Source organism: Python bivittatus, unplaced genomic scaffold (assembly GCF_059951505.1).
Source record: "Python bivittatus isolate LINGU-HERP-01145 unplaced genomic scaffold, Pbiv_v1 ctg000330_np1212, whole genome shotgun sequence".
Lineage (NCBI taxonomy): Eukaryota > Metazoa > Chordata > Lepidosauria > Squamata > Pythonidae > Python > Python bivittatus.
The window spans coordinates 50,356,489-50,374,772 of record NW_028277058.1 but is presented as its reverse complement, the minus strand read 5'-3'; the positions used below and the strand labels follow the sequence as shown (position 1 = coordinate 50,374,772).

The following is an 18,284-nucleotide window of genomic DNA, read 5'->3' as shown; positions in this document are numbered from 1 at the left end:
AAACATGTTTCTAGCCATTTTCCAAACTATTTCAAATGTGCAAATCCACTAAAATGTCCAACTTTTGGCATGTGCATTACATAAATATACTGAGAATTTGCCCTTTATCTGAATGGGTATGAAGGAAGAGTGAATGGGCTGAGAGGAAAGGGAAAGTCTAAGAAAGTTGTGATTTGAAGGAGTTCATCCAATCCTCAAAAAGAACAAGATGAAAAGCTGACATAACAAAAGACAATGTATGCAATGATAAAAAGGGGTGAAAGGATGCAGATATATCAATGTTTTAGCTAAGTTTCCTTTCATTTTTCTTGCTAAATTGTTTTGGCTTATAACTTCTAACTCCTTTCCTATATTTTGCTTAACTTTCCTTAGCCTAAACAGGAATAGCATATATATGTACTATTGGCATCCTAAGGGACAATTCCATTGGCTTAGTATAAAATGATATATTTCTATTAGAACATTAAACAAAGGAGACTTTGGAAGAAACAGAGAAGACATGGAAATGTTTAAGATTATGTTAGGGAAAGTTTTTAGTTTACTCTGAAAACCAGACTATAGTAAAATGAAGAATTCTTAATCTATGGTTTTATGAAGCAAACTGAATTTTCACACTTCATATGTAGCATCATTAGTGACATTCAACAAAATTCAGAGAGGGTTCCCACAGTCATCCAGCTGCATATACAAAATCTTTCCTTGAATTATCATCAAATGTGGCACAAGGCCCCAAATCACATTCAAGTAATCTTTGGTCTACTTTTGCAGAGAACTACGGTGACATTGAACACATTTGTTCAAAAGTTGAACACCATTAGTTAATCCCTGAGTATATATTATGAACTAAAGTGCCCAGTAGCTTTCTCAAGTTTAAACAAGTCAGTTACTTTAATATTTCTGTGATAATTCTTATGATAATTCTAGAAAAATATACAGCCCCAGGCAGTTTTTCTTTTCCTTTTCCCCCAAACTCTTTCAAACATTTCTGTCGGGTTGTCAATTTTTCAACAATCAGTAAAGTCAGGAACAGATCCCATGGCATTTACCTTGAACAACTGAACTCCAATGCAGGCAAACATGAACTGCAACAAGGTGGTCACAATCACAATATTTCCTATGGTTCGGATAGCTACAAATACGCATTGAACCACATGCTGCAAATAAAAATCAGAAATAAAAATGAGTTGAATGATTCACTTTTGAATAGTTTAACTACTAGTATTCTTGTCACTCAGTCATCTTATAAATCTATGCAGCACCTCTTAGAAGGGAAAAATCCACAGGCTATATAGACTGTGCTCTTGTAAACGGAAAGGAGTAAGAGCATCATTAAGTCACAAATATTTCATAAACAGATAGGCTGCCCACCTTTCTTAAATCTTTATCAGCTTTTTACCATTTGTATCCACAGTGAAAAGGCTAAACAACAATATCTCTTAAGGTAGTGATTTTTTGGGGAGAGAATCTATAACTTAAATGGATATGTGGCCTTTGTTTAGATGACAAATGGCCATCCATAAACTGCACTGGGCCCCATAATGATTTTTGAAAGGGACAGTATTAGAGAAAATCTGTTTCTCCCATCATGTAGCATAGTCAGGCCCACGCTATATTTTGCTCAGAATTGCCTTTCACATGGATATATAGATCACTGTAATACAGAGAAAATTCTTGCCCTAGATCCTATTGCTGGGCATTTGCAAGTTAAATAATTAAATAGCCAATTCACAAGGCTCTGCCCAGTCCAACATTATCTCACACACACGTGCACACACACACACACAGACGCACACAAATTGGCCCTACTTTTTGCCATAAAAATGAACGGCAATCTTAAATAAAATAGTTAAATAAGATGGTGCACTTGTGGGCACTATTACCTTGAAGAAAGAAAAAAAAAATCACCCACCGTTAACAAGGAATCCTGCCTCTCTGAGCAAAGCAAGCCTGTATACTCTGTGCTAGCACTGAGGAAGAACCCAGACTGATTCATTCGGAGAAGTAGCGTAAAGCAAGTCACCATTAATCTTTAATGGACTGGTAACAGTTTTCTACCTTTAGACCCTTCGCTCTGTTGATTGCCCGCAGGGGTCTGAGGACTCTCAAAACTCGTAAGATCTTCACTACATTGATTGCGCTAGACCTAGAGAAGAACAACATTAGGAGATCAGAATTTACTATCATTCTAGGCGTTATCTATGAGCTGAAAATTATGTGGTGAAACAGACATTGTGAGGGAGCATGAAAAGCCAAAATTATACTATGTGTTCTCCAGTTCTTACGCTTTCAGATAAAGTTTGCAAGGCATATGAAAGAAGATTTGTAAAAGATTCATACATCTTTCCCTGGAACATTTCTAATGAGTTGCTTGAAACTGTAATATAAAGCTGGCAACATGTGTTGGCATCTTTAAACTAGTTAAAATATATTTAATTTTTCATAGGAAAATTTTGTACTCATCTAGAATTTTTTCAATTTCATCATTTATATATAATTTTATTGTAATACCTTATTAATAAAAAGTTTATTGGCCTGGCAGCAGAGACTTTATTCCTTTTACCAATGCATGCCTATGTTAGCCATTGAGGGTTTTTTTTTTTTAAAAAAAGTATGTATATTATTTTAAATGTATACCTGAATTCTGTACATGGAGTCTTTCTACCACATTATATTATAGCTTAGATATTGTGCACTAAGTCTCGAGAGGGGAGGGAGCTGTTAAGGACAGCTGTATTAAGCTGTATAAAAAATATCATACTGACCATGAAGGAAGAATGACAAGTCAAGCTGCCAAATGCACAGCAGCCGCAATACAAAAAGGGTGCTGTGCAGTAGTCATCACAAGGCACTTTAAGATAAGGACTCTCAGAAGCATTTCACCAAATTGCTAATTCAGAGGAGGTCAGTTCTCCAGTTATTTATTCCCTGAAAGACATATTCAACCTACAACCTGGCTCGGTCAGACACAAAATACTCTCAATCCCAGCACCGACGGACCTCCATTCTTGCTGCCCTGTTCCAAATGAACTCAAAACAACCTGTAGAGCTAGATTAATGTGCTAAGAAGCTTACTTTGGGGGCTGTGTATTCTTTGAAAAAGGTTGAGCTCTTCAGACCTCACACAAGCAGGAGCACAGCATCTTTCCGCAATTCACTACAGCAGCCTGACTGTTTTCAGGCTGTGTGAATTTGAAAAAAAGTTGTGCTAGCTTTGTGAGTCACAATAGCAATGAGTCATTACTCAAGTTTTTGGTTTCATTATAAACCATACTACCTGTTCTTAATTAGGAAGCCATGTTTTACAATCTGCTTATATTGCCTTCCTTGCCCATACTTCCATACCCTTTCTGCCTGCTTGGCAAAACACCCTAGTCCAAACAATCTTCTCTGTGACATCATCTTTTTTTAAGCTCCCTAATGTCTTTCTGGCACTCTGCTGACCAAATAATTCATTTCTCTCAACATTATGATCATGTAATACCCTCTTTAAATTCCTACACTGACTTTCTCCTCAGACCAAGCTCCTTGTTCTAGCCTTCAAAGCATCTCATAATTTGGTCTTGCATTTCTTATCTATCTACACCAATGTCCTGATACTGCCCTGCTTATAAACGATTCTCCTCAGCTTTATATCAATCTCAGCCATACAAAAATCTCCTACTTCAAACTACTCAGTGCTTTTGCATTGCTGCTGTGTGTGCTTGGAAATGTTCTACAGAATATCTTCTTCTGTTTCCTTCAAATCTGTTCTCAAACCCCATGATGCTTTAGGTCCAGCCTCCTAATTCTTATCTTGACTTATCTGGCTTCAACCTAAGCCAAATACATAATACTGAAACAAACAATATTGTTTCTTTTTCCTTTTTTGTTTCTATTGCCATTATCTCCCTCCTTTGTTTCTTCTATAATGTTATAATGCATGTAATTCAGTGCACCTGGGCTTATGGTTTTGTCCTTGGACTATGTCAAATGCCATAACCACTTGACTATTGTATATCTCCCTCCAAAACATAAGTTTTTCTTATGACAGCTTAGAAAACAATTTAAAATCCAGTATCTGCACATCTGAACTAAAAACAACAGCTTGTGGCTTCTTAATTATTCTTCATATAAGTATGCAAAGACCCAACCATTTTCATGTGAGAATGAAAATCAGACATGTAAAAATAATTATGTGGGAGGTTCAGAAATTAAAAACCAAGCTTTAAAAACCTATCTGCTTACTTTAACTTCTTGCAAAAGTTTGCACCAAGAGAAAGGACCATGCAGAAGACGACAAACTGACTACAAATAAACAGTTCCTGGTTGAATGTAGCTCAGCATGAGCAAAGGATGATATACAGAAAAAAATGGAGGACAATAAATGCAATTTGCAGTGAGAGCCATCATCTGGCTGGTACTGCGATGTGTCTGCCTTCCCTGATCCATCACTCTTCCTTAGTCTGGATGAAAATAGCTTACTCACTGGATCCCGAAGGAGATGAGAGAAACGCTAACCACCAGCAGGTCCAGGATGTTGAAGTAGTTCCTGCAGAAGGAGCCTTTGTGAAGGAAAGCTCCATAAGCAGTCATCTATAGGCAATCACATGAAGATTTTACTGTTAGCAAATGCCAAGGATTTTCAGAGCAAGCAAAGAGAGGGTAGTGCAGAAAAGCTATATACATTTTAGCGTAAAGTTTCACAGGAAGAAGGCAAAGAGGAGTAAATGTGTTTTTCAGGAAAGGATATGCAAGAAAAACTTGCAAGCAGTGTCTGTTCCAACTAAGGAGTGTGTGTAATTTTGCAGCTTACTGTTTGGAATACTTCTCTTTTTGTTAGTTTTCAGTGTGATATTCATTCAAGAATCTTGTAAAATGTGCTTTCCCATATTATTGTTATTTAAATGAAAACTTCTTTCATAAATCTCCTTTAATGAAAATTAGTCTGATGATCCCAAAGTGAAGAAAGGCCTTTTCATGGTGCTAGCAGATCCAAATTTATTTATTTATTTATTTATTTATTTATTTATTTATTTATTTATTCGGCTTGTATGCCGCCCATCTCCCCCACGGGTGACTCTGGGCGGCTCACAATAAAAACGAAGAAATACAATTCTCTCCAAGATGGCTAAAAACTATAAATAATTTAAAAACATATTAAAAATACCGTAAAAAACCTCCTCTAATTTTGGCCCTATAAATTAAGTTTTTAAAAGGGTCATCATCATGTTTTTAAATCATTAAATTTTCAAACTGAATTGAGGATTATCTTTCTGCTGCTTTCTTACTAGCAGGCATGGTTTTTATCATTACAATTTAGTCTACTGTTATATTGGCTCTACAACATGAGGGATCTAGTGTCTGCACAAGAAAAATCCCAGGTGTGATCCTTATTATCAGCAATAAGGTACAGTAGTCTGAATCAATATTTGCAATCTCTTATAAAACCTGAATTTCATATTAACTAGATCATAATAGTTTCCCCTTGAATCTTTTACCAGCAATGCTTTCCTCCAGGAAGAAAAAAAGCCTTCTGTATATATATGGGTCCCTTTGGGGGCCCAATTCAAAGTCTTGGGGCTGATTTTAAGTTCTTAATGGTTTAGAATATCAAGGACTGCCTTCTCCCTTATGAACCTTCATGAGTACTTTGATCATTTTTGTGAAGTAAGGCTGTTAGTGGCTTTGGGGCTTGTGGAATGGGTTCCCCAGGGACATACACCTCTGTTGCTGCTTTTTGGACATCAGGCTAAAACATTCCTTTTCCAGGCATTTTATTACTTTTAGTCCCTTGCTCACATTACACTGGGATAGTGTTTTTCTCTGTTTTATATTTTTCCTGTGCCACGATAACAACTTACTTGGCTTTTTTGTCTGTTTGCTTCACATTTAGTTAATAGACCAAGACAATCCAAATGTCTAGAAAATAAATTGCTGTGGCCAATCTGGTTAAGTTTCTTTTTGCTTATATACCTGGTTGCTACAAGGGAAGCATTACCTGCAAACAGAATTTTAGCATGACCCCTTTTGTTTCCGATCTGAAAATGTCTTAATGTAACAATACTTGTTGGAATAGGAAGAACAACCAACCATAATCACATTCTTCAATTCTTGCAACCAACCCAGAATACATTACATAAAAACATGTAATTTTCAGTTAGTCTTGATATGCTAAAGAGGATGGGATATTAAATATATACATCAGCCAAACTAAATGGTTTTAGGAAACAGTAACTACTATTGGAAAGAAATCAGAAAGGAAGTATAAACACTGCTCTTCAAGTAGAAATCAATACAAAATGATATAATTAATTGTAGAAGGGAGGGCATTTGCTGTAACAATTGGTCAACGTGTTTGTCAGGACTTGTATTTTAAAGCAGGGTTTCTCAACCTTGGCAAATTTAAGGTGTGTGGACTTCAACTTCCAGAATTCCCTGGTCAGTTTACATTTTGAAAAGTTATTAAGTGGCACAGTAAAACATTATGGCTACAGTTTTTGAATCAGAGCAACGCCATCACTGGATAAAATATCCACATAAATTTGGGCTGTAGAAATTAACATTCTCTGTATCCCTGTAAGATAAATAAGTCAATCATAGCTGGGGAATGAAGGATCTTAAAGGCCTTGCATTGGTTGTACAATAAATTCTGACATGGACATGCATAAGTGATGGACGAGAACAGGATACTAAAAAAGTGCGAAATGCTAGGCATAAATTAGTAGAAAAACTAAAAGTATGATATTTTCTGCTATTTATAAATAGATCATGGGAATTTACTTTCTAGATATAGTACCTATATTTTTACTGAGTTGAAAAAGTTACATAGTAAGTCCAGAAGTAATTGTGTAAAAACATACTTAATAATATTTTTCCGAGATTACTTTTCAAAAAAATGGTAGAAACAGATGTCAGATTTGTAAGAAAAAAGAGACACTGCTCAAAACTTGGAGGATAGCCTGGTTCCTACACATTTGTTGAATAAGGGATCCCCCTGAGTCAAAAGCAAACAAAACATATTAAGCCTTAGCATTGTGTGCAGCAGCCCATCTTAGAAAATAAATAAGCCAGATGCATTCTTAACTAGTATTACTCATATCAACAAATATTAATAACTTCAAGTTATGTCCTATCCTCTACAGGAGAAATCTGAAGCAAACTTTAGTTCCCAGGAGAGAAGATAGAGGTGGAAAGAGAAGACCTATTTTGCAAGGGTTTTCTCTGTTTATAGGGTACTTTTAAAAAGCATAAAACACAAATTATACTCAGCTCTGATTGAAAATTTCATATTGATCAGAGTAGCTTTTCTCAGGTAGGATATTGTCTAATCAGACCATTTCTTTTCTTGTATTTACCTGAAAGGAATACTAGATTTTCCACTCAAATAATTTACTTTTAAAATGGGAGAGTTTTCTTAGATGTCCCAGGAAGGTGGTAATGTAGATAGATGATTTTTTTTTTTTCCTGGCCAATCTTCCTTTTTTCTTTTTCGGTATGAAGGAAAATTTGTCTTGAATTTAGGGTCGTCTTTTTAAAAAGCAGACACAGGTAATTGTAATTTTGTCCTTAATCTACATCTTCCATTAACTGTAGGGCGATGTTACTTGGACATTTTTATCAATTTTATATAGGCTGGTGGAAAGGTTAACACTTCACCAAGTAGTGTTGGAAGACATTCTTAGGTGCCCCAAAATTAGGATTGACAATGACCACTTTGGGGGATAATAAAATGCTGTTAATTACACTGATCTTGGCCAACGGTAAAATTTTGGACCCAATCCCTAGAAGGTTCTATCCATGCATAATAATTTTGGAAAATTATTTAGGGGAAAAAACCCATAGTGAGATCCCGAACATAATGACAGCCAATGGCTATTGTAAAATGAGAGAGGGAACTTATTTTTATTTTCTTTCTTCTGCCTCTGAATGTTTTAATGCTCTTTCACGTAGTCTCCTGTAGATATGTTTCTCTTGGGAAATCACATAGATACCATTATACAAGTATTCCCAGTTAGAAGTAGACTAACCAAGGATGAGGTTGTTTCACCAATGGAGCGATAGCAGGCGCAACCCTGTTCTATTATCTCTCAGGTTTAATGTCCGAGGCCAGGACTAGTTTATTTCTAAGCTAAGAGAAGATTATTGGCAGAAATAAATAGAAACATTGGAGGCTTTTGTTTTGCAGCATTTGGGGCACATTATAGTCCTGTGAAAGCTAAAGGGGAATTGCCCTTAGAGGATATACTATGTGGAATTCAGAACTATGCCACTTGCTCTAGTTATCTGTGGTCTTCTATATATCAGGGCAAAGTTACAAGATAGAAGGGAATATGATCCTTTAAACTCTGATGCTGCTAATGTTATGGAAGAACATTACTGAAAGGTGATGTAATCTTCAGTGGCTGTCTTTACAGGATACTCACCTCAGTTTACCTAGCCACAGCTTACTTAATTAACCCAGTTTTCTGGACCTGCATGACCCATCCAGATTGGAATCACCAACACACAAGGTTAAAATGCGATGGAGTAATTTTTTGGTTCAGTACGCTAGAAGAAACCCAGTCAGGGGATTCCTTTCCAGACTTTCTCCTAGTTCCTCTCCAACATCCTGAACAATCTATAATCTATCAAGCTTATTAGCCACTTACTATGGCCTGATAGGGATTTAGTGATTTCCCTTGTCTTCATTTTTTGCAGTTCCAAGGTGGCTAAAGTTTGCTCCTGTTTCAATAGTTGTGTATAGTATAGGCTATTTCAGCAAGAGTAACTTATCATAGCAGGTTACCTTTAATACCATTCCATTTTCTACAGAAATATTGAAGGAGTCTTGGCTTCTCTTGAATTTGCCTACACTAGCACGCCCTAAGCATCACTTGATTGCTAGGAATTCCTGGTCGGTTAGGTAGAAATTCTGCTCCCTAGAGCCAATTTAGCACTACAAGGCATACAAAATAGAAACTGTACTCTAAATAGTCTGACTCATGTCAGACCTCAAGTTCACAATGACAGGTTATAATGTGTGTTTTTTTGGTTTTAGGTGAAGAGCGATATAAGGATATTAGGAGAGCTGATCTCAGAGTCCTCTTCTGTGTGGTGTACAGGTATTGCTGCCTGAAATGAACAAATGTGGTGTTCCAGGACATTCATTCTTTTGTGGGCTTCCTGAACAATTTGGTTACTACATACTAAGGATTAACAAATATACTAATAAATGAGACTGCAATATTCAAAATGGATCAGTTTCTAAGACATGCACAGTCACAACCGAGCCACAAAGGACACCCTACCTACGGAGAAAACACTGGGGATTTAAAGCAATACAAAACAACAGAGCAGAAAGCAAGAGGGAGCACATAATGCTCAGGTTGGTTACCTTAAGAATAATTTCTAATGTAAAGATACTAGTGAAGACATAATCTGCATTGCCTAGGATCTGAAAAATAAGCACAGTTGGGTTAGTGATCACTGAGCATGGCCAAAACACAAACAGGTGCGTGGGTTAGCAACAGAGAGCAGCAGATAATTAGTGGGAAGAGAATGAAAGGGAGATGGGACTTTACCTTCAGAGCAATTTCAATGGTGAAAATGACAGTAAAAAATATATCAAAATAAAAGAGAATCTGTAAAACAAAAGGGAATGGGTGCAGGGAGAAGGAAGGTATGTGAGTGAACACCATAAAACCAAATCACAATATAAAATCAAAAAGAGTAGCTATATTAAGGAGCTGTGATAGTGAGTGACTGCAACTTTTTAGTGAAGGCAATGATCGAGCTATAACATTTAAATAACAGTTTTCTTTGTTCACTATTTTGTCATGTGTGCTTTCATGACAAAGCAAAGTACTATTTCTGTCAAACAGCAGATATTTGCAATAATTCCTAAATTAAAATCCTGGCCAGAAAATTATACTTGATCTCTGGTGGAAAATGTTTCCTTCCTTCCTTCCTTCCCTCCCTCTCTTCCTCCCTTTTTTCTTCTTATGTGTGTCTGTGTCTTATTATCAATGTAAACAAAGCCATATTTTCAAAGCCAAGCTGCCTAAGATTTATTTATTGAATGATCCTATGTTGCTATAAAGCCACGCTCAAACTGAGATGGTTTAAAACAAATCATGGTCCTAAGCATAATTCCCATTCAAATCAGTGAGACTTACTTGGGTAAACAGAGTTAAGATTAGACTGCAAAGTGCAGTGTAGCTCTATCTGATCCTCAAGTGGGGATAGATTTGATTATATGTAAACAAAATGCCAAAATAGCTCTTGGTTAGCTATCGAATGATCTGTTCCCTGAATGTTGTTAATCGTGCTCTTTTTAATTTTATAGTTAGTCTGATTAAACTTCACAGGTTTATTGTCTCTGAGGGAAGCACAGAAACTCATCACTTCACAAATGAGAAGCTGATTGGATGGAACATGTGTAAAGATATGGGAAGGAACAGTTGTTAAGTAAGACAGGAAGAAAGGCTGTTTCACCCAATTGATCTTTCCTCCCAGCTTTTAAGCTTTATGGGCCAAATTCTATGCCAGCGCAATTAAACACGACCGGATTAAAGCTCAGTTTAGCATAGCACAATGCAGTTTTGGAGCTATTTTGTTGAGTTCACAACAATAGTTCTTAATTACTCCATTTAAAAAAGTTTGGAAGTGGCCCTATTTTTGTGCATTCACTAAATATACAATAAATAACAAATTAAATAGCTGGACAATATAAATAATTTACATCATTACAAAAATTAAACAATGCAGGTCAAGACACCACAATTTGAATTGCTCTTATGGAGTGCCTATGAATTTAGAAATGCTTCAAAACAATACCACAGTAAAAAAATTAGGGAACCTAGTATAATCCTCTGATCATACTGGATTTGCAGCTGCTTCTGTTTCCAGACTGGCATGATACTGGTGCATGGGGTGGCAATCTTGAATTGAAAGCAATCTTTAGGATATGCCTAGTGCATAAAACAAAGTATATGCTGAATGGAAATTATTATAAAACAACTGCAAACTGATTCTTGCTTACTGGTGATAATCAGATGTCACATTCATTCTGTTTTAAATCTTATTTAGCTGAATTACCTTGCAAAATAAAATTCCCACTTGATGAAAAGAGAATGTTCGAAGAACTGGCCACACTATTGAACAATCTGGAATACATCGCATTGGAATATGGACTCAGGAAGAATATTAAAGGAATCTTATTCAAATTCTGCTATGGAATCTACTACGTATATATAGCAAGACCTCTGCAGTAAAGGCCTGCATAACTGAACACTCCTAATCATGGTGTATGTATGAACCACCATATACATTTTTATCTGTTGATACCACCATTGCGACAACAACCTTATAGAGACAGTATAATTCAATATTCTGGCAGAAGGTGAAAATATGAACGAACAAAGCATTATATATTGGGAGGTTAAGCTATCTGATCTCTCATTCCAAAGTGGATTTTTGGAATAGAGACAAATTCTGCATTTTGACAATCTTTCTATGCTAATACTGAACACAGGTGTTCTGTTCTGAGCGCTGAACACCTGCTGATGTATGTACAGAACTTGCAAACTTCCCATTAATTTTAACATAGAGATCAGCTGCCTGACTAATACTTCTGGAAGCTTTTACATAGCATAAAAATATTGGTAGCTTTTTAATTTACAAACCTGGCTCAACTGACAAAATAAATAAGGGTAAATGCCACGTGCTACTTTTAAACTTCAAGATTCTTTAGAGCTGTGTTTCTCAATCTCAGCAACTTTAAGACGTGTGGACTTCAAGTTCCATAATTCCCCAGCCCCCCCAAGAAAAAGAAACACTGCTTTAGAGGGAGTATCTCTCCACTGAAGTAAACTGCAAATTATGCTTAAAAGTGGGAGAAATCTTGCACCTTGTTCTTATGCATGTTTCTTCTGTAAATTTAATCCCACTGAGTTCAATTATGTTTATTCTGAAGTAAATGGGAATAGAATTGCAGCCTTAAATGCTCATAATTATCTAGTTATTTTATGCATGATTACACCTGTAATTTCTGCTGTATAAATACTGAGAATTATTAGCCCATTAAATTATACTTTTGCCATGTGATTCAAAATACCTTACTAATGCAGCATATGAAGTAACAGATACCCAAAGCTGTCATGTTTTGCTTTTTACAACCCACTCAGAAAACACTTAACACAGACTTCTTGTTAACAGTGAATATAATTTTACAAACAGACTTAATCAAGAGTAGGTTGTTTCTAATTTCCTTGGATTTTCCTTTCTGTAAACAATACAGACAGGATGAAGTTTGCCCTTTTCTGAATGGTGTGTTAAAGGAACATTATAAAGACCGTGGAGGGGGTTGGAAATATCTATGATTTCTTGTAACCTAAATGATACTTTTGGAAATATTTCCACATATGTCTGTTCTTGCATTTTCAGCACAGACGAATCTGAAACGAAGGTTCTGGTATAAAGACCTCCTAGCTGAAACTGCCAGATAGAGCAGATGTGAATATTCTGCCCATTTGCAACTCTTTTATAGAATTTAAGATCCAAAATAGAACATGATAATTTTAAAGGGAGCTGGACTACTCTGTAGTGGCTTGCCCTTGTCTCCTGGGATGTATTTTTGACTAGCCTACAGCACTGGGATTTCCTGATTATCTGTCATCCAAGTATGAACTTGGTCTGACCTTGCATAGATTTTGAGATCAGTCAAATTTGCTGCCATCTGCTGTGGCCCTAGAATGTTTTAGCTTCCTTTGAAAAACAAAACATGTTTCTGGGTTGCATGACTGCAGAGAATGGTTTAGATCCATGTTTCTCATCCTTGGCAACTTTAAGATGTGTGGACTCCAGCCTGGCTGGAGAATTCTGGGAGTTGAAGTCCACACAACTTAAAGTTGCTAAGGTTGAGAAACATGGTTTAGATTATATCCGGACCTACACTATTCAAGGATATCTACATTAAATCACACTTGAATGCAGGATGACATGTTTTACATACAGGATGCCCCAGTTCAATCCTTGGCATTTCTAGATATGGCTGTAAAAACATCTGCTTGAAAATCTACAAAGAGGGAAAAATTGAGGTAAATGGACTGGTGGCCTAACTCAGTACAAGGAAGTTTCCTATGTTGCTGTGTAAGGACTCAAAAATAGTTTGCAGTGCAATCATATATAAGTCTACTTGAAGTAGATCTCTCTGATTTCAGTGAGAGTCACTTCTGATAGGTATGTTCAAGTAGCAGCTGTAATGCCCATTCTTCTTTTTAGGGATCTACTGCAAATACAGTTCTATTGGTAGGGTCAGGGATCCTTAGAAGCCTCTTTGTGGTTGATTCCCTAGAACGCACACCATATTGCTGTCTCTTTGTCATTTGTTTCTTTATATATATTTGGCCACATAAACTTTATCAAAATAAAATTCTGAGTTCCAGAAGCAAATAAAAATATATCAGATCAACTGCTTAATTGAATATGAATTCTAGACTAATTTACACAAAATTGTGTGTGTGTATGTGTGTGTGGGGTATACTACCAACACTGATAACTATTTCTGTTTAGGCATTAATTTAGATCAGGCAGCATGGGGAACTTGGTAAACATTGGTAATCTGGCCTCTGAACTTCATTCTGAATAATCTGCAGAGAAGGGAGGAGGTTGGAAGGCATACTTGATTTCTGACAGAGTAGTGCCGAACTGGGTCTTCAGCTGCCAGAGAGATGCTGCTGAGCAAGATGAAAAAGAGGATCAGGTTGGTGAAAATGTTATTATTAACGATGCGATGGCAGTGGACCCGAAACCTGAAAAGAAAAAGAGAGAGAGAAGGGGGAGAGACAGTCTTACTCATCAGATATTATAGAGAACAATGTTTTATCTCAACCCCTTGATTTCATAAGCTTATTTGTATGTCAGATGCCAACACAAACAGAGAACATTTGACCGTATGAATCTTCATCAGTAATCTGAAGTGAAACCACCCAGTCACAAATTTGCCACCTCACTGAGAGAACCAGGACAAATAGATCATAAACAGATTCCTACTAATGACTTTCAACTTTTCTAGGGAATAAAAGATCAAATCATGACTGTGATTTATGACATCTGTGATATTAGACATATTTTGGGACTACCTTCCTTGCTAGATGAGATTTGTGAAGTCTCAAAGGTTGGCTGATAGGAGTAAAATATTAACCATTTCCTCCCCTAGATCTTCTTTCAATTAGTAAGTATTCCCAGGACTGGACTTCATTTATGCACTGCTTTATTTATTTGATGCAAGCTATTATTGTGCAGTATTGTAATTACTTATTGTTGTTTTACAGTAAGTCTTTTTTGTTTTCTTTTGAATTTATAAAGTGTGGATTGTAAAGTTATCCTTCCTGCCAGTTATTGGTAAGCCATGTGTGGGACCCTTTTCAACATCTGTTGGGCTTATTTTTCTATAATCAAATCATGGAGAAAAGATTTTGGGGAGGCAGCAGATAGAGGCAATGATAGCTGATAATTTAAACATCTCTTTAGCAACTAAACCTGAGAACAGGGATGGAAAAGAACTCCCTTCCCCAGTAATGCCATATCACCCCACTCTGTATTTTCCTCCCCACTCCAGTGAAAGAATTCCAGGGTGGAACCCAATAAATATAATAGGAATATTCAGTATTAGTATTTTGTGAAGGAACTGCTGCAGTTTTAATGTTCTTATGTCATAAAGATACACACCTATGGAGAGAGCTTTTAAGAACTGTTGTTTGATTTCAGGTTCTGTTGTTTTTGTTGTTCTGTCCTCTTTTCTCCTCTCTTCTCCCTCTTTCCTTTCTTGTTACATATCTTAGATTGTAAATCTGAACAGAGGGACTTTGTTATTGAACTCACCTAAGCCAGTTGGGAGCCTTTTGAACTGAAGACCCTAGTAAAATCCTTTAAATAAATCAGTACAGTTCTTCTTTCTTTAAGAAAATAAAATGGGTTTTACAGGATTTTTTTGGGGGGAGGGGGAGAATACTGTACTGCTTTTTCAATAGGGTGTGGAGTCTTGTAATCCATTAGGCAGAGTTAGCTGAATAAGATAATGGCCATAAGATTTTGTTGTGAATGGATACAGAATGATAATTGGAAAAGCATTTAAATTTTGCTTCCAATTTTCCCAAGCTCTTATTTCTACTCAGCTATACTTCTCATATCTATGATAATTTCACTACTTTGGGGCAGAGGTAGACAATCTTTTGATGTCTAGGGAGCACGTTTGTCTGTATGTGTATTTTTTTCTTAACTCTGTTGGTGGGTGATACTGGGTCAGTTGTGCAACAATTTGTCAGGGTTACTGGCATTTCCCACTTTTAAAAGTGTTTAAAAGAACGGAAAATCTACTGCTTAAATTCAACATTTGCTACCAAATTTTCCAGCATAGTTGATGGCAAGGATATCTGGGGAGCAGAAAGAGGAGTTTGGGGGCTCAGCATGGCCGGTGTGGTCATGGACTTTTATTCCTAGTTTTGGCTCCATCTTAAATAGCCATTAAGCTATAACACAGACTCTAACATAATGAACTGCTTTTTGTAATAGTTAATGTCTCACCAAGAAAAATCAAAGAGATTTTGCTGAGTCAAAATATCGCTTCCTTTTTCCAAAGCAGTCAGCTACATTAAAACTGGGGAGAATGCATCTATTGTTAGCCTGGCCTATCAAGTTTGTAGGGCAGCCTTTCCTTCCCTGACATAGGTATTGCCCAAATGTGTAGACTCCACTCCCCAAATTCTCAGCAATAATCCTGTTGGTTGGGAATTCTGGGAATTGTTCCATGATACCTAGAGAACACACAAGTTGGCCTCTCCCTTCATTACTGTTAATCAAACCATTCTGCTGAAGATTCAGATGAGGATTTTTATGGATTGGAGGCAAGACTTCCCTTCCCTAAAGCCCCAATCATTTATGTCATCAAGGCCAGTAGGGTTTTCATGGCAGCAAGCCGACCTTTGGGCTAGATTGTGTTTCTCATCCCTCCCTGTTATAAACCAAGAAACCTTTTCTTCACAGAGTAACTCTACTTTGAGATAGATTGTTTTTCTTTTCCGCTTTCCAACTAGAAATTATGTGAATCTTATAAAAGTTCTGGGAGATCAGTGATAATGGTATAGACTTTCCTATATCATAGAGTTATCCATTGAGCAGACCTGGATGGAAGCAGACAGACTACAAAACATATACCTTCCCACACTTTCTTAGAAGCATGTTATTGGAACTGTTTTTGTGGTTGCAGAAGGTCATACAAAAAACAACATACCTGTTGCTGGGACTGAAGATGAAAAAAGCACTGGCTTCTGGCATTGGCACGGCTTTCTCCTTGAGGTGCAGTTCAGACATAGGGCGAGGACGGGGCCCAACAGGCATCTCCGGTTCTTCTTCTTCTTCTTCTCCTAAAAGGTAAGGTTCTTAGTTTTTAGAACTATTCATCATAAACAGTCTATTGATTTACCTCATATAGACATATCTGATTGTATCTCAGGCTTAAAAATAATGAAAAGTACTCCAACCTACCCCAAATTGGGGCCCACTAGTAATGCATATACAGTACTTGTATAACACAAGTACCACTCCCAGCATTCCAGCCAGTGTGATCCATGTTGGCTATGAATACTGAAAGTTGAAATCCCTACCATTTTGCAGCATATAAGGTAGGGGAAGACTGATTTGTTCTCTGTATTGGGCTGATCTGAAATTCTCCTGCCAAAACTACAAAGGGCCTTTCCCTCATAACATGAGAGGTCAACAGAGGCCATGTTTCAGCCTTCACAAAATGAACAATCCTACCTTTTATGTTTAAGATTGGAGTCTGAGGGAGTATGTACCTCTATCTATGTATACTTGACCCTGCACAATTGTGTAACTCCTAGAAGAAGAGGAGGGTTTGATGTATAGATCAAACAAACTGGATCTAAAGTCTTGGCAAATCTTTGTATCTGGAAATTAATTTCTTGGCAGGTCAGACCAAGAGGATAGTGACAGTGACAAAGCAGAGCTCTTATTCAAAAGGATGAGGACCTGTGCTGGATACTCCAAACAGCTGCAAGCCTAAGTAAATCATACTGGGCTATTTGGCTTACAGTCTTATCTCTATTCATATAGACCCAAATAAGCATACAAATTATGTATGTATGTATGTATGTATGTATGTATGTATGTATGTATATGTATGTGTGTGTGTATACTGACACACACCACAGAATTAAATACAACTTGAATGCTATTATTTATTTCTAAAATTCAATAAATCTACTCAACTGTTTCTCATAATAGCTAACATACCTGTCATAGTAGACTGTAAACATTAAATAAAATCAATCACTAGTTGAAATATTTAATTCAAAATCAAACATTTCTGATCAGCAGAGTCATTTTTTTTCATGTCGAACTTCAACAAACACAAGAAAAGGAACTTTTTAACATTATGTGTAGTGAATGAGGAGAAAACAGGAGTTCAGATACACATAATTACTCATTCAAAATTAAATCTGCCAATCTAGACCACAGTTTGTCAAAGCTTGGGAAGCACAGATATTGAGCAACCAATCAGGAGCAGGAAAAGAGGTAACGTCTCTCTCCAGTTCCATTCTGTCTTCTGCTAAGTAAGAAATGTGCCCCAACCTGGGAAGTGGTTGGAGAAGTAGAAGGAATTAGGCCTCTAGGAAAATGCCAAGTAGATTTAGAATCTTTTTTTAAATCTATACTATGGATTTGTTGGGTACAGAAGTGTTTCTCTATATTCTTACTCCTGTTTTGTCCTACAGGATCCAAGAGACGTGCCTTTTTCTTTCTTTCATTGTCTATTTTTCTTAATTAGCTCCTTAAATTTAATCTGTATAACCAACCACCTGTGTCTGATTCTGAAATCCATAAACTCATTCTGACAGGGAATTTAGCCCACCACTCTGTTAGCTACAGAAAGACAAGAAGAAGAAAAAGAACCTCTTCTTCTCCTGGACAAATATGCAGAGAGGAAATTTCCCTGTCAAGAGTGGTATGTATGAGATCTGATAGAACAACCCCTGTCCCCCCAGAGTTTTAAGAGGCTGCAAAAGTAGGGATTGTGAGGGAAGGACTTGAGGGTGCCTGCTTGAAGAAACCAGAGGGGTCAACCTGAGACATCCCTGTGTATGTGTCTGCAAGCATATGCTTCATTACAAGAAGTTTCTGGAATAACACTCTTGCATCAGCGAAATGGTTCTCACAAGGGAGCCATCACTGAGAAATCCTTAGCCTGGATAATGTTTCCATATTACCAAGAACAAACAGCATTGGCTTCAAGGCATGAGGGAAGA

The 18,284-nt window shown here is 36.8% G+C and overlaps 1 protein-coding gene across 16 annotated transcripts in view; it reads right to left on the bottom strand.

Moving 5' to 3' along the window:
- The window catches only part of CACNA1C (calcium voltage-gated channel subunit alpha1 C), a 572,293-nt gene that overhangs the window by 100,381 nt on the left and 453,628 nt on the right, over positions 1 to 18,284 (bottom strand). For 8 of the 16 annotated variants that reach the window (XM_088141248.1, XM_088141245.1, XM_088141254.1 and 5 more), the window contains exons 19-24: positions 16,250 to 16,382; positions 13,640 to 13,769; positions 9,353 to 9,412; positions 4,466 to 4,572; positions 2,056 to 2,143; positions 1,047 to 1,154 (exon numbers count right to left, since the gene is read on the bottom strand). In XM_088141248.1, coding sequence (XP_087997374.1) covers positions 1,047 to 1,154; positions 2,056 to 2,143; positions 4,466 to 4,572; positions 9,353 to 9,412; positions 13,640 to 13,769; positions 16,250 to 16,382 — 626 coding nt within the window. Of the gene's footprint in view, positions 1 to 1,046; positions 1,155 to 2,055; positions 2,144 to 4,465; positions 4,573 to 9,352; positions 9,413 to 9,539; positions 9,600 to 13,639; positions 13,770 to 16,249; positions 16,383 to 18,284 lie in introns of all 16 variants that reach the window. The other 8 variants (XM_088141249.1, XM_088141247.1, XM_088141251.1 and 5 more) reach the window with 3 other exon arrangements.